We start from the raw sequence: 16,234 nt of genomic DNA, 5'->3' as shown, positions 1-16,234 counted from the left end.
TTGACATTTTTTCACTGTTATTTTTATTTGGTTATTCCGAGAGCGGGTTGTGAGTTCGTCAAGTTACTCTACGTTGGCTCAGGTTTTTTTCTTTAGTATTATATTTTTTTTATTGTTTTTTTTTGCTTTCAGTTTTGACTCTAGGTTGTTAGGCCTTGAATTTTATAATTTATTATTTTTTTTATACAGGTTCTTTTAGTTTCATATGAGTTATATTTTAATTAATTTAACCTAAGTTATCTCAAATTATAATATATTTTCTTACATTGAAAAAAAGCTTAGCCGGAACAGCGATGAATCGCTTGCCCACTATCTAGTTTTATAACTATTTAGAAAAGGATCTTTCAGTAGATTTGTGACCAAACTGCAAGACACCCAGCTTAATATTTAAAAGAGTTAGTTTTTCAAAGTCGAAGACCAATCAACTCTTTATTATTATTATTATTATTATTATTATTAATTCTAGCATCCATATGATAAATTATAATAAAATACTAACAACCCCTTATATTTTCCCAAGAAGAAAGAGTGACAAAAGACCCTTTCTTTTTTATACTGATATCAACCGCCTACTTATTTTGTTGTATTAGCACCTGCTACACGAAACTACAATTTTAATCAGATCTAAGATTAGCTCCCTTCAGATCTAAGATTAGCGCCCTTTATAATCATAATAAAAAAAATAAAAAAAAGTCTGCCTCAAAAGGGCATGTTTCTACACTTCAATGATTGTCATATTATTAGGAAAGCTAGATACTATGGGGTTGTCACTGTAACTTTAAATATAAATTACTGTGAATAGTAAATTTTTTTTAGTTATGATGTGTATTTAAGAAGACCATGAGGGGTGTTTTAGTATTGTCACATTGTGTTTTTTATTTTTTATTTAAAAAATTGCTGGCGCGTATTCTACACGTCTCAGCGGGCGGGCGGCGCCCTCACCATTAAGGAGGCGTGTGAGACGCCTCTTGGTGGTCAAATATGGCCATTTGTCATCTAGATAAATGCACGGATGTGTCCTCTTCCACATGGCGCGGCGTGTGTAGATATATCATAGTTGGATTGCCTTCGATGATCGATTGTTTGTGTTTTTTCTTTTTTTTCTATTTTCTGACAACTAAAGTGAACAATTATCATCTGTTTGTTTGTTGTTTGCTTGGGTCTGGCAAGGGTTGTAAGACCCAAGCACCTTGGGTATGGCAAGCACATACCAGACTCAAGCTGCTTAAGTCTGGGTACCATGCAAGACCTAAGATCTTTGGGTCTGATAACCATGTTTGGTGTGAGACCCGGGCACGGGTTGACAGCCATGTATGGTGACAGACCAAGGCGTATGGGTCTGGTATGGTTGCCAGAAAAAAGGCGCCGGTCTGACATAGTTGCTAGAATTAGGCGCGGGTCTGCCAACGCTTTCAGATCTAGAGGCGGGTCTGTTGGGTTTGACATGACCGCCAGATTCAATTGATTTCGGTTTGATATGACCACCAGACTCAAGAAGTTTAAAATATTTTTTATATTTTTTTATATTTATAAAAAAACAATATTGATTCATTGTAGAACGGGTATTTGATCCTTTACAGGATGGCCCATTTGGTTGGTTCTACAAATGAATGGTCCTCCACGGGACAGTCACCTAATTTATTATTTTTCAACAGCAAGTCAGCCATATCCTAGTGCAAGTGTCTAGTAGCCTGGAACTGCATCTCTAACCATTTTTCACCACATCACCCTCGTTGATATTATCATATTTGTGACATCCAAACCAATACTTTCGAATTCCAACTAAGATTGAGTAAGATTTGGGTTAATAGTTTTAATTTAATGTCTAGAACTAGTCATCATATCATGAATCATGCAAGCCATCATTAGTTTATTACCTTAATCCACTCCTTGATGGTCAACTAGGTTATTTAGCACTGTCAGGGTTAAAGGGATTCAGAACTTAGGAGGCGGTTTGATTTGAAGAAGCTGAAGTAAACGTAAAGAGAAAAGATGGTGGGAGAGTCACTTCTTGATCAACAACAGCAAGAACCATCTTCTTCCAAAGATTCTTCTTTGCCCACATCTCTTATCAGAAAATTGTACATTGGCTACTTCTTAGCAAGATGGGATGCCAGGTTCTCTCTCTACCCCCCTCAGTTTATATTGCAGATCTCTTTCTCTAGTTGGTGGTTTTTTTGTGTGTGTAAATTTGGAAGATTTTTCTATTTTTATCTTTTGTATATTCTGAGATTGGTTTTGAGGTTGAAGAGTTGTTGCTCATCAGTGAAAGTTGTGGTATTTCTTCAAGCAATATTTCGTCCATGAAGTCAAAAGATGACCAAATTATGTTTCTATTATATATCTAATTTCCTTCTTCTTCTTCTTCTTCTTCTTCTTTCTTTTCATGAAGATTCAATAATCTGTTCTTGTGACTTGTTTAGAGGCCATTTTGCCCGTAGACTGGATGATAGATTAGACAATTAACCGAGTCAAACTTGTGCCTAGGAAAGAACTGTGAGAAAAGAAATTGCAGTCCCTTTAGCAGGATTGAGATATAACTTTCTCCTCATCTTGCCTCTCTGCATCGTTCCAATTTTCAGGATATAATTAACGGGGTTTCATTTTTTGAATTGTTTGTTTGTATCTGCAGAATGTGGGAATTCTCTGTGGGTTTATACATGATCACTCTTTGGCCAGACTCCTTAATCCTTCCTGCTATTTATGGTGCTATTGAATCTGCTTCTATTGCATTTTTGGGTCCCATCATTGGACAATGGGTGGAGAAGTTGACATACATTAAGGTTTGCTCAAGAATTGCTACTTTGAAGCTATGCTTTATTGAAATCACAAAAGTCAATTTTCTACAAGAAAAAAAGAAAAGATGAATTTTAGAAAGCGTATCAATTCCCTTTCTTTTTTGTTTGCAATATCATATTGAAGAAATTTCAAAAGACCCTTTGCAAAATGATCACGTTTCTAGACATTTGGTACTAAAACTGCAATTTTTCTTCGAAGTTCATGATAGTTTGTGACTAAGTTGTAAGAACTTCAAATTAAACTTACGCTTTTTCACGGTTGGTGCTTGGAGATATATATATATATATATATATTTTTTTTGAAGTTAGGCTAGGCCAATGACTCACAATCTCCTACAAAACAACTATTCTAGATCCGAGAATCCTTTAATGCTCAAGTTAGCAAACATGTAAGAAAAAAACAACATATAATAAATAAATAAAATGAGAGGGTAGGCGAATATACATTGTGATTATTGTGTGTGGTTCTGTAATTTATAAAATAAAAAATATCAATAACTTATAAAAAAAAAAAAAAAAATCAAGTGGGTGCCCTGTAAAACAAAGAATACTAGCAAGTGGTTATAACAACATAAGTATGCTTAAACATTGTTTGTTTGGAGGACCGATATGTTTTTCTCTTTTTCCTTCACTTCTCTCTCTCCGAGTGTGGCCTTCTTTGAGCTTCGTTGGTCTAAATTAAAGAGTTGTTAAAAGAATCAAGAACTGAAATAGACAAAAAAAAAAAAAAAAAGGAAAAATATATGTAATACATGCGTCAGTGCATGGATGAAGCCGTTGTCTTGAGGCGGCATTGTGCAATCTCTGATGATGGCTTTCCTTGGTGTCTTTAGCTTCATCTCCTCAAAGGGAATCTATTGGTCTCGAGTGTGCATCTATCGAAGGTTCGGTGGAGCTCCTATCTCGTGTTTTGCTTTTCTTTCTTTTTTTCACTCCTTTCTCCTTGGTTTTAACAAGTTTTTCTTCTCTTTTTTTCAACACAACACTCGAGAGAGATAGGCTTGTTGGGTCAATTGAGCTTTTGTTTTTTTTTCCAGCTAGTTGGGCCAAATCCCAACCAGTGCCCTTTCTCTTTCTTCCTGAACTTTTTCCCCTCCTCCTTCTCTTTCCTTTTCTTGTTTTTCCCACTTGTTCAGTTGAGCTTTTGGCCCAAAAAGACCTCCGGTTGGGCTTTGCAACTGTCAGTTCGAAATGCACAGAACATTACTAGAATTCAGTGAAAAGTTGTAAAATGTTTAAAATTGTGGTGTTTTTTTATTTAATTTTTTTTAAAAATAATATTTTTTTTATTTTTTAAAATTTATTTTTAATAGCATATTAAAACAATTTAAAAATATAAAAAAATTAAACCAGATGCCTTTCACCATCTTCTGAAATGCCACAAGAATTTATGTTGTGTTCATCTCGAAACAAAAATACGATGAATAAGCTTTGATGGATGTTTTTATGTGGCTGGCTTTCAAGCATGTGCATTTGCTCAATGGACATTTATTGGCAGGTTCTCCGAATTTGGTTGGTGACCCAGAATCTCTCCTTTATAATAGCTGGATGCACAGTAATTGCCTTACTGTTCTATCCAGACTTGAAGTCGACAAATTTCACAGCATTCATCTTACTTGTGATATTAACCAACCTCTCTGGAGCTGTTGGGGTGCTTTCCACTCTTGCCGGCACCATCTTAATAGAAAGAGAATGGTAATTAGAGGATCACGTTTGTACTTTGAAGAGAGAGTAATATTATTTCCAGTGGAGCAGTAGTTTTACATTTTCTAATGTGATGATAGTTATTTTCAAAATGCAGGGTGGTGGTGATATCAGAAGGCCATCCACCTGGTGTTCTAACGAGGATTAATTCGATTATTAGACGAATTGATTTAACCTGCAAGCTTCTTGCTCCTGTTATAAGTGGCTTCATCATGAGCTTTGTATCAGTTAAAGCCTCTGCTATGACTTTAGCAATCTGGAACACTATAGCAGTGTGGCTAGAATATTGGCTTTTCACATCTGTACATAATGGCATTCCAGCTTTAACTGAAAGTAGCCAAAGGAGGATTTCACGACTTTCACGAAGTGATATGGAAGAGATCACGTCTATTTCTCCAGAAAGAGAGGGCTTGATTTCTCCAGGAAGCGAAAATTCGGTTTCGGTGGATTTGGGATGGAGAAGGAGATTAACTCAGAGCTTTTCAAAGGTTCCTTTTGTCGGTGCTTGGCTTGTGTATTTACAGCAAGATGTTCTGCTCCCTGGTGTATCTCTGGCCTTGTTATATTTCACAGTGCTTAGGTAATGCCCCGCTTATGATTTTGTGTTTATGACTAATAACTGAACAGCATCAGAGACTGTGACTACTGCCATGAGATACTGACCTGAGACAGTTTTTTTCTGTTTGCTCCATTATCTCATATGATTTGGGTTTAGTTCCTTACTGTTACAACTTACTAATGATCACATTTTTCCAGCTTTGGCACCTTGATGACAGCTGCCTTGGAATGGGAAGGTATACCTGCATATGTGATCGGAATAGCCCGTGGAATAAGCGCTATGATTGGAATAGCCGCGACGGTTGTGTACCCAATCTTGCAATCTCGTATTTCAATTCTCAGAACAGGACTCTGGTCAATCTGGTCTCAGGTACATTTCTTAGTAATTATGATCATCTGAAAGTAATTCTTTCTACTAATCACTGTCCCTCCTCCTTATTCTGTGCATTGCAAGCAGTGGACCTGCCTTCTAGTGTGCATTGCTTCAATATGGGTCCAAAATCATCTTTTATCAGCATACATGCTGATGGCTGGAGTAGCTATCTCTAGGCTTGGCTTATGGATGTTTGACTTATCTGTAATCCAACAAATGCAGGTAAGAAAACCTATCATGCTAAAAGAACAATGAATTCTGTTAGTGTTTTCCTAGATCACCTCTTTTTATGCCTGCCGATCAAGTTTATCGTGCCTTAAAGAAGGCATACTAATCAACTCTTTTCATTTTCGCCGGCACAGGATCAAGTTCCCGAGCCTGATCGTCTGGTTGTGGGAGGTGTTCAGAATTCTGTTCAGTCTTTTATGGACTTGTTGGGTTATGTTATGGGCATAATCATCTCCAACCCTCGGGTAATCATCCTTGGATCATACATCTTTCGAGCATTAAACTTTCCTGTTTCACTGGATATTTGAATCAGAATTCTTATCTTCCTTCCTGATTTCATACATTGATGCATTGTTGTTCAGGATTTCTGGGAGTTGATCATATTGTCCTTTTCAGCAGTAACAGTTGCTGCATTGCTTTACAGCATACATCTATATCGAGTTAGAAAGCACCTTTTTCACTTTGAGAAGCTGTTCATGTTGGTGAAATGGGAGATCTTGTCACCTTCGCATCAAAATTTACTGGAACCAAATATTCCTAGGTAGGATTCATCCCTACAGCCTGCCGCTCTGACGCCAAGTTACTGAGATTCCTCAGAGATTAGGCCCCATAATAACTTATCAAATACGTTGGTCTTCTGGGTGGGGATATTATCCTCCTTTTGTTGCCAGGAACAGCAGGGCAATTTATTAAATTTTGAGCAGTGGAAAATGAACAAATAATAGGAGGACAACAGAGAATATTGTGGTTAGACCCATAGTTATTAAACCCGGCCCGGCCCGGCGGGTCGACCCGGGACCCGGTCGACCCGGTGGCTGGACCGGTCTGGGTTTAATAAAAGACCGGCTGTGGCAACAGCCCGGCCAAACCCGGGCGACCCGGAACCCGGGTGACCCGGGCGAACCCGGACGAGACCCGGTTTTTTTTTTTTTTTTCAAATGTGGGATTTGAAACCCATTAGTATATATACTTTATGTTTCCATGAAAAAAATCATGTTTTTTCAATGTAGGATAAAAACCTTTTGGTTTAAATATTTCAACTTAAAAGGATAACATAGTATCTTTTCAATGTGGGATTTGAAACCCTTTCATATATATACACTATCTTCCCATGAAAAAAACCATGTTTTTTCAATGTAGGATAAAAACCTTTTGGTTTAAATATTTCAACTTAAAAGGATAACATAGTATTTTTTCAATGTGGGATTTGAAACCCTTTCATATATATACACTATCTTCCCATGAAAAAAACCATGTTTTTTCAATGTGAGATAAAAAACCTTTTGGTTTAAATACTTCAACTTAAAAGAATAACATAGTATCTTTTCAATGTGGGATTTGAAACCCTTTCATATATATACACTATGTACCCATGAAAAAAACCATGTTTTTTCAATGTGGGATAAAAAACCTTTTGGTTTAAATACTTCAACTTAAAAGGATAACATGGTATCTTTTCAATGTGGAATTTGAAGCCCTTTCATATATATACTCTATGTTCCCATGAAAAAAACCATGTTTTTTCAATGTGGGATTTGAAACCCGTTAGTATATATACTCTATGTTCCCAAGAAAAAAATCATGTTTTTTCAATGTGGGATAAAAAACTTTTTGGTTTAAATACTTCAACTTAAAAGGATAATATATTATCTTTTCAATGTGGGATTTGAAACTCATTAGTATATATACTTTATGTTTCCAAGAAAAAAGTTATGTTTTTTCAATGTGGGATAAAAAAATTTTTTAGTTTAAATACTTTAATTTAAAAGTTTAACATAATATCTTTTTAATGTAGGATAAAAAACTTTTTAAAATATTTTTGTAAACTTCATAATATGTATAATCTATATTTACATGGATTTTTTCATATGAAATATTAAAACTTTAATTTTTTTTTAATTTTTCCGGGTTAATCCGGGTTGACCCGAGTTGACCCATAAAACCCGGGACCCGGCCCCTTGGCCGGGTCAACCCCCGGGCCGGGTTTAATAACTATGGTTCGACCATGGTGACCTACTAACATAAATCTATAATAATGATTAATAAATAAAAAAATTCAATTTATATATATTAGGACTTCACCGATCCTTTTTTATTATTTATCTGTGAAGAATATTCACGGGATAGCTTGCATGTCAAACGAGACTAAGTTTTTATTTTAGCAATTGCCAATTATGCGGAGTTCTTATAATTTTATCAGCAATTATCCTTTTCTTTCTAAAAATTTTGTGATTTTTTTTTATTTTTAAGAAAAAAATTAATTTATATTCTTTTAATCATATAAAAAAAAGTAAAATATCAAATTTAGCTATTTTAAATTTTAAATTTAAGAAAATAATTTTATTTGAGTTTTATATAATTACATTAATGAACCAAACACATTAAAAATATAGTAATATTATTTCTTTAAATAATCATATTTCTTGAGCATAGGATAAGCATCTAAAATTCATCTTACCAAACATTCTTTTAGTGATTTTTTAGACATAGTTAATAAACTTGGGCTAGGTGAATAGATTAATCCTGAACAATCAGGATTTAAAGCCTGACTATGATTGAATTTCTAATTAAACTAATCGGTTAAATCTAATATTATTAACTCTAAAAAATTAAATAAAATAAAATACTACTTTTTAAATAAAAACTATTAATTCAATAATCCAACAACTCATGTATTGTTTTTTAGTAAGTGTTTGGAAGTGTGGTAATGGTTAATTTTCAAAGTTGTTTTCACCTAAAAATACATCAAAATAATATTATTTTTTTAAAAAAAATTATTTTTAACATCAGCACATCAAAACGATTTGAAAACACAAAAAAAAATAATTTAAAGTAAAAAAATAAAAATAATATTTTTTTACAAAAATAGTCCGTTGAAAAGGAAGAAAAAAAAATTTATATGCTTCTACGGCATGTCTCTGCTTTCAGTCTAGTAACCATCATTAATTAATTAATGGTATCATAGTTATCAAACCCAACCTGAAGGTTGACCCGGTCAAGGGGTCGGGTCCTGAGTTTCATGGGTCAACCTGAAAAAAAATATTTAAAGTTTAATATTTCATATGAAAAAATTAAGAATAAATATATGTTATATATGTTGTAAATAATGAAGTTTAAAAGAATATTTTAAATATTTTTTATCTCACATTGAAAAAATACTATGTTATCATTTTAAGTTGAAATATTTAAACTAAATTTTTTTTATCCTATATTGAAAAAACATAATTTTTTTCTTGTGAACATAAAGTATATATAGTAAAGGGCTTCAAATTCCATATTGAAAAAATAATTTCTTTCTTGTGAACATAAAGTATATATATTAAAAAATCTCACATTGAAAAAATAAAATATTTTTCTAGTATTTATATAGTGAACTTTAAAAGTGTTAACAACCAACTAAAAAAATATGAAAAAAGAAAGGTATAGAAAAAAAACCACATTTGAAAAAAAAACATCGAGTCTCGTCCGGGTTCACCCGGGTCATGGTTCGATCCACTGGGTCGACCAGGTTTTGCCAGTTTGTTATACTAGCCGATCTTTTATCTTACTCGGACCGGTCCAGCCACCGAGTCCCAGGTCGACTCACCGGGCGGGCCGTGTTTAATAATAACGATCTAAAAATCATCTTCATGCATGGCCGGCAAAGCATCGTACTGTCCACGCGTTTGCAATTAACACAGTTAGTTAGCAGTTAGCAGCTAGCATGATAATCAGGGCTAAAAGATTCAAAGCTAGCCCTAGGACTTAGGAGGTTTGAAGGCGGGTGGATTTAGTGGAAAAAAATAAAGAAACTGAAATAAAAGAAGACGATGGTGAGAGAGCCACGTCTTGATCAACAGCAACAACAAGAATCTTCTTCTTCCCAAGACTCTTCTTTGCCTACATCCCTTATCAGAATTTTGTATATTGGCCACTTTTTAGCAAGATGGGATGCCAGGTTATATCGCAATTCCCTCGGAATATTTGTCTTTTATCCTGTAGTTGCTAGCTAGCTCTCTATTGTGTGTATTGGTCTGTGGTTGTGTAAAATTGTGACTTTTCCCTTGTATTTTCTCAACTAAGATTTTCTTGACGAGGGAAAAGGATGACAGAATTAAGATTTTTTCTTTGTTTGTCTGTTTTTTCCCTTGAAAACCAAATTGGTGAGCTAATTCAGTGATCTGCCTTCTTTCGCATGGACTGGATGATTAGAGAATTAATTGAGTGGCACTTGTGACTTGGCATGTATAACTGTGAGAAACGAATGATGGTTTCTTTTCATTTGAATTGCTTGTTTGTTATCTGCAGAATGTGGGAATTCTCGGTTGGTTTATACATGATCACTCTTTGGCCGGATTCTTTAATCCTTCCTGCTATTTATGGTGCCATTGAATGTGCTTCTACTGCATTGTTTGGTCCCATCATCGGACAATGGGTGCAGAGGTCGGCATATTTTAAGGTTTGGTCATGCCTTGTTAATAATGTCCATCCTAATGGAGAAAAGACAAATTGTGCTTTATAAAATGTTCACATTTCTAGATATCCGGTTCTGAAATTGCGAATTTACTCAAAGTTTATGATAGTTTTAACCTCATACAATAGTACTAGGATTCGAATCATGATTGCTTCATCACTACCCTTGGACAGGCTGAATGAACCATGTTCTTTTTATCGAATTTAATTGCTTTCAACATCAGTTCTTGTCTCCTCTGATGGTAAAATCGGGGATGCCTTCCAAGTAATCACCATCTGAAATGCCCTCAATCAACTCATGATGTGTTCGTCTGTATGACAAAACAAGAAAATATAACAAATAAACATTCCAAAGTACCTGATGTTGTTGCCTTCTCATACATGTATATTCTCTCAGAGAACATTTATTGGCAGGTTCTCCGAATTTGGTTGGTGACCCAGAATTTTTCCTTCATAATAGCTGGATGCACGGTAATCACATTACTGTTCTCTCCGGCATTGAAGTCGACAAATTTCACAGTATTCATTTTGCTTGTGATATTAACCAACATCTCTGGAGCTATTGGTGTGCTTTCCACTCTTGCCGGTACCATCTTAATAGAAAGAGAATGGTAATTTGGAGAACTGTATTTATACTTTGAAGAGAGAGTAATATTAGCGAATGGACTACCGTTAGTCTATTGGAGTTGTGATCAAAATTTGTCTTGTGAGTTTACATTTTCTAATTTGACGATACTTCTTTTCAAAATGCAGGGTGGTGTTGATTTCAGAAGGCCATACGCCTGATGTACTAACAAAGATCAACTCAACTATTAGACGAATTGATTTAACCTGCAAGCTTCTTGCTCCTGTTATCAGTGGCTTCATAATGAGCTTTATATCAGTTAAAGCCTCTGCTATGACTTTAGCAGTCTGGAACACTGTAGCAGTGTGGCTGGAATATTGGCTTTTCACATCTGTATATACTGGCATTCCAGCTTTAGCTGAAAGCAGCCAAAGGAGGATTTCGCGACTTTCACCAAGTGATACGGTAGAGATGGCATCTACTCCTGCAGAGAGAGCAGGCTTGATTTCTCAAAGCGATGAAATTTCAGTTTCAGTGGAAATTGGATGGAGAAGGAGATTAACTGATTGGTTTTCAAAAACCCCTTTTGTTGGTGCTTGGAGTGTGTATTCTCAGCAAGATGTTGTGCTCCCTGGAGTAGCTCTGGCTTTGTTATACTTCACAGTCCTCAGGTGATGGCCTGCATGTGATTTTGTTTATGATTCATAACTGAACAGCATCTCAACCTACTTCCATAATTTGTTTTGATGGTCTTCTTTCCTTTATTTCTTGGCAATTCACTAGTCCTCTATGATGAAAATAATAATAATAATAACACCGAGTCTCCTCGAGCCTTTTATAGTTTGATAAAAAAATTTCTCTGTCTCTGTATTTTAAAAATTTACTTTGTTATTATTTTTCAATTTAATAATTACAAAGCCCTTGTAGATTGAATTTTATAACTTTGTTATCATAGTAAAGCCCAGAAAAATTTGATAACTTTGTCATCGTAATAAAAACCAGAAAACTTTTATCATTATCTTATTATCTTGATACAGTGATTGGACATCTCATTATCTTGATACAGTGATAGCATCACAGTGAACAGCCCCAACATTCCTTACGCAGATATGTGATTCCTCTTGCAGTTCCAAGGGAAACTTTAAACTTTTTCTCCCAATTCAACAATCTCCCCGACAGCTCTTCTGAAAACGCTAAAATGGTGTCTGCTATTTTATGCAAAAGGTGTCTGCTGTTTTTGTTGTAGATGGCCACTTATAGCTGGAAGATTACCAGGGAGAACAGATAATGAGATAAAGAATTATTGGAACAACATATAAAAAGGTAGCTTTTGAATAGAGGCATAGATCCTGAAACTCATAGGCCACTCAATGAACCAGCACAAGAAGCTTTAACAACAATATGCAAAGAAGAGAAAACCCCAGTTCAAGAAAGGTGTCCAGACTTGAGTCTTGAACTCAGAATTAGCCTTCCAAAACCCAGCCTGATCATCACCAGCCATTCAAAACTGAAGGAAGTACAAGTCTTTGTTATGCTTGCAGTTTAGGGCTACAAAACAGCAAGGATTGCAGTTGCAATGTCATTGTGGGTGGAAGCAGTAGTAGTTCTAGCACCAAAACTGGTTATGACTTCTTAGGGATGAAAAGTGGTGTTTTGGATTATATAAGTTTGGAGATGAAATAATCAAAGATATGTGGAGCTAATTAATGCTGATGCTGTAGTGATTTTTGCAGGGAAACGAAGGAGGATTCCTCTCTCCAGAGAGAACAAAGAAACTGAAATAGGAGATCAGGTTGAGAAATTTAAAACCGTTGGGTTCGTTTTTAAAGTTTCAAAACATCATGAGGATGAGAATTGGGGAAAGGAGGCATTTCTGTTAATGGGTTTTGGATGCATAATAATAGGTTCTGTCATGATTTTGGTTTTTGAACAGAAGAACATGTCATGAGAAAATAAAAAATGGATATCAAAAGTGGATCTTGTATCATATCTTTTGCTTATCACTTGAAACCAGACATTTTCTCATCAAATGCTTTTTGATTTGGGGTTTTTTTCTTATCATTTTATATAGTGAAATTTTAGTTTGATTTATAATATAAAGTGTAATTTTCAAAACATGAATAACAGGCTCAAAGCATGTCTCTTTGGCTTTCTTGTATTTATTTACAGACCTTCCCGAGGCAAATGGATTGAATAGGATGGTGATCTCAGTATATTGCATGGCATAAGATGCTGACCAGATTTTTTTTTTTCTTCCTATTTTTCTACTTTATCTCATTATGGATCTGGCTTTGGTTCCTAACTGCTAAAAGTTCTTACTGGTTATACTGTTCCAGCTTTGGCACCTTGATGACAGCCACTTTGGAATGGAAAGGTATACCTGCATTTGTGATTGGAATAGCTCGTGGAATAAGCGCAATAATTGGCATGGCTGCAACAGTTTTGTACCCAATTTTACAATCTCATGTCTCAACTCTCAGACCAGGATTGTGGGCAATCTGGTCTCAGGTGATACTTTGCTGTCATTTTCTCCATTAACACATTTCTTGGCGGAATCCATCCCGATTTCGACCTTTAAAAATATCCCCATTATGTGCATTTCAAGCAGTGGACCTGCCTTCTTGTATGTGTTGCTTCAATAGTGGTCCAAAATCATCTTTTATCGGCATACATGCTGATGGCTGGAGTAGCAACATCTCGACTGGGTTTATGGATGTTTGACTTATCTGTAATTCAACAAATGCAGGTCAGAAAAACCATCATGCTAAAATAATGCTTAGTTCTGTTTCAATGTTTTTCACCTTTTCTGTTTCAACTCTTTTTTTGTGCCTTGCTCAAGTAACTAATTTCATGAAAAATAATCGTTCTATTAACCTTATTCTGGTGGCACAGGATCAAGTTCCTGAATCTGATCGCTGTGTTGTTGGAGGTGTTCAAAACTCTCTCCAATCTACTATGGACATGTTGGGTTATATCATGGGCATGATCATCTCCAACCCTCAGGTAAAATCATCCTTGGACCATGTCTCTGTGCCAACAATTTAACATGACTCGGCGCTTTCTATAGGATAGGTACTTGTACATGTAATTAATAACAGAGACTCATAATATACATGTAACTAGTCACACACTCTCATAAACTTATCCTTTTGCAATTATCTGTTTCGTGCTGTTTCACCACATTTGAACTAGAATTACATTTTCCTTCCAGGTTTCCATGCTTTACAGCTTTACTCACACAGTTTACCACTTGCATTGTCATTCAGGATTTCTGGGAGTTGATTCTGTTGTCCTTTTCGGCAGTAACATTTGCTGCATTGCTCTATAGCATACATCTTTATCGAGTTCGGAAACACCTCTTTCACTTTGAGAAATCGTTCGTGTTGCTAGATTGGGTAATCAGATCATCACCTGAAGATTTACTGTAATCAGATCTTCCAAGGTAGGGTTTAATGATTTATACCTACAGCCAGTCAATTACCAGCCTGCTGCTCTGCCACTGCTGCTAAAGATCAACAGAAGATTAGGCCTCATAGATTTCAATTCTCACTCTCACTTTATGACCACTCAAATGCTTTAACTCGGGGAACTGGGGTACTTTTTTTGTTGCCGAGAACAGCAGGGCAATTTTGTTACTAACATCTTTCTGCTAGTAGACTATCAATAAATGAGGCATTCCAATCAAGCTCTATGTGGCACTGTGATTGGCTGATATAAGAGAGTAGCTGATACATCCTAGATGTAACACTATTCGGTCTTAATTGCTGGTTCCGTATTCTCCAGGCAATTTCAGAGAGAAGAAAACAAGGAAGACAACTAGCTTGGCTAATAGTCTGCCTCTGGTTGTGTTATGTAAACCAAAGTTAGGTCATGTACAATCCCAATCCTTAAGAATTGCTACAACATGATGTAACTTATTCTTTGAAAAGAACATCAGCACTTTTCTTGTATTTGTAAAGCAATTTTCAACTTGAACTTTAGGAAAACATCATATCCTGTCATGTACTCCTGTTAGAAAAACGGAAAGTAATCATTCTCTCAGCCAAATTCTTTTCATAGAGGATATTCCTAGGGAATATCTACATATTTTCTTGATTCCATTAAACTTTTATAATGATTTCTGGAAAGCATTTTGACTTCTTGCTCTGGACATCAAACGAATGTTAGGTCACGAGCTATAGAAAGTTAGAAACCATGATGGTAACTTTGGTGCTTTGCCTCAGTGCTTGATTGTGTAATAAGTGATTCAAGCTTATCCAACTTTAATTGGAGAGGCATCAAAAGTGATTGACCCGCAGTGGAGGGGCACTAGCCTGATTCTTCCTGGTTAGGTCAAGCTGACTTAAATGTCACCTGCACCAAATGGAAAGCCGGCAATGATGCCGACAGGTTTATTAAACTATCTTGTATGGGGCTAAGCCTGTTTTTAACTATAAAGAAATAAATAAATGAAGATCCATTTGCTTGGCCTTTCCATTTACTGAATTACCTGGGATGGTTTTAGAGGCGTGTGTGCCAATAAACCTCCTTGTCAACTCAATGTACATGTAGGGATTCTAGGGAAGGTTGCTTCAGCTTGATGCAAAATTCCAAGGATGCAGGTTGTACCATACCCGTGCTTAAACAATTTGTTAGCATGTATGTTGCATGTGCCAGATAGTTTATTTTACCCTTATTCTTTTGTGCCATTTAAATCTAGTTCTAGACTTTGGACAATTTTTATTATTTGGTCATTAATTCTTTGATAGCTCTTTGATTTTGTTTTGAACTTTAGCATACCCGAGATTAATTAAGACCAAATTAAACATCACCTGGGGAGAAATTAAGGGATGAGAAAAGAAAGAAATGCATTGCAGAACAATTTGTTATCTCGCATTTAAGTCTGATAGGATTAGACAAAGGTTAAAATAATGACAAATTTAAAAAAAAATTGAAGCTAAATTGTCATTTGAACAAGTTAACAAGTCACACCAACTTTATTTTGTATTTTGTATTTATTAATATATATAATGATCAATTAATTTTATTTGGCACGCCGGTTAAGTTTTCAATTTGCATCCTAGATTTTTCATTATATACAAAAGAAAAAAGAAGAAAATTTACAATACTCCCATGTTTTTTTTTCTCTCCCAATGATTCACGCGGGCTCCAGAACTAGTAGACTAGCCTTCATATTGGATATTGATGTGTGATGGGTAAATCTATGTGTCCATTTTAATTTTAATTTAAAAAAAAAAAAAACAACAGACAGAAGAATAAGTGGTAGCTTCATGCAGATTGAACTTTTGACTTGAAGAAACACAGAGTTGCTAATAAGAAAAAGCTTCGTAGTTTCCCATTGCCGTACACTTTTGGAGGCCGGTGAATATGATTGTTTGGAGGTGGAAGACAGGAAAGATTGACCCTTTCTATCCGTACAATTTCCTCCTAGTGATTTGGTCATCGGCTACGTGATTATTGACTTCTAGAAACCACAGAGACCAAGGTCGTGGAAGGACTTGAGAGCAGCAGCGCAAATAGCTTGCAACGATACCGCACCATGTATTGTATAAGTGG

General features: G+C 35.4%; 2 protein-coding genes across 4 annotated transcripts; both read left to right on the top strand.

Annotated features, from left to right (window-relative positions):
* The first annotated feature begins 1,634 nt into the window (after positions 1 to 1,634).
* Positions 1,635 to 6,414, top strand: LOC18109750 (solute carrier family 40 member 2). The gene is made up of 9 exons (XM_024587501.2): positions 1,635 to 1,792; positions 1,906 to 2,117; positions 2,633 to 2,783; positions 4,297 to 4,493; positions 4,600 to 5,082; positions 5,259 to 5,430; positions 5,518 to 5,655; positions 5,796 to 5,906; positions 6,024 to 6,414. Exons 2-9 carry the CDS (start codon positions 1,993 to 1,995, stop codon positions 6,204 to 6,206), a joined length of 1,560 nt encoding a protein of 519 aa, XP_024443269.2. The 5' UTR covers positions 1,635 to 1,792; positions 1,906 to 1,992; the 3' UTR covers positions 6,207 to 6,414.
* Positions 6,415 to 9,356: 2,942 nt separating this feature from the next.
* On the top strand, positions 9,357 to 14,719 carry LOC7488753 (solute carrier family 40 member 2). 3 transcript variants are annotated; one of them, XM_024588177.2, is made up of 8 exons: positions 9,357 to 9,598; positions 9,949 to 10,099; positions 10,528 to 10,724; positions 10,867 to 11,349; positions 12,919 to 13,186; positions 13,287 to 13,424; positions 13,571 to 13,681; positions 13,945 to 14,719. In XM_024588177.2, exons 1-8 carry the CDS (start codon positions 9,471 to 9,473, stop codon positions 14,104 to 14,106), a joined length of 1,638 nt encoding a protein of 545 aa, XP_024443945.2. In that variant the 5' UTR covers positions 9,357 to 9,470; the 3' UTR covers positions 14,107 to 14,719. The 3 variants fall into 3 exon arrangements, with proteins under 3 accessions (XP_024443945.2, XP_024443943.2, XP_024443944.2); XM_024588175.2 differs by having other exon boundaries at positions 9,360 to 9,598; positions 13,015 to 13,186; XM_024588176.2 differs by lacking the exon at positions 10,528 to 10,724 and having other exon boundaries at positions 9,430 to 9,598; positions 13,015 to 13,186.
* The last annotated feature ends 1,515 nt before the right edge of the window (positions 14,720 to 16,234 follow it).

This window comes from Populus trichocarpa, chromosome 16 (assembly GCF_000002775.5).
Source record: "Populus trichocarpa isolate Nisqually-1 chromosome 16, P.trichocarpa_v4.1, whole genome shotgun sequence".
Lineage (NCBI taxonomy): Eukaryota > Viridiplantae > Streptophyta > Magnoliopsida > Malpighiales > Salicaceae > Populus > Populus trichocarpa.
The sequence above is the reverse complement of the archived record's forward strand: the minus strand, read 5'-3'. Positions and strand labels throughout refer to the sequence as shown.

What these genes read in the sequence shown, in the direction of transcription:
- LOC18109750 (XM_024587501.2), top strand. Translation starts at nt 1,993, where the DNA reads ATGGTGGGAGAGTCACTTCTTGATCAACAACAGCAAGAACCATCTTCT. An exon ending in ATCTTAATAGAAAGAGAATG is followed by an intron (nt 4,494 to 4,599) that starts GTAATTAGAGGA and finishes TTCAAAATGCAG; the next exon opens with GGTGGTGGTGATATCAGAAG. An exon ending in CTGTAATCCAACAAATGCAG is followed by an intron (nt 5,656 to 5,795) that starts GTAAGAAAACCT and finishes TCGCCGGCACAG; the next exon opens with GATCAAGTTCCCGAGCCTGA.
- LOC7488753 (XM_024588177.2), top strand. Translation starts at nt 9,471, where the DNA reads ATGGTGAGAGAGCCACGTCTTGATCAACAGCAACAACAAGAATCTTCT. An exon ending in TTAGCAAGATGGGATGCCAG is followed by an intron (nt 9,599 to 9,948) that starts GTTATATCGCAA and finishes TGTTATCTGCAG; the next exon opens with AATGTGGGAATTCTCGGTTG. An exon ending in AGAGGTCGGCATATTTTAAG is followed by an intron (nt 10,100 to 10,527) that starts GTTTGGTCATGC and finishes ATTTATTGGCAG; the next exon opens with GTTCTCCGAATTTGGTTGGT.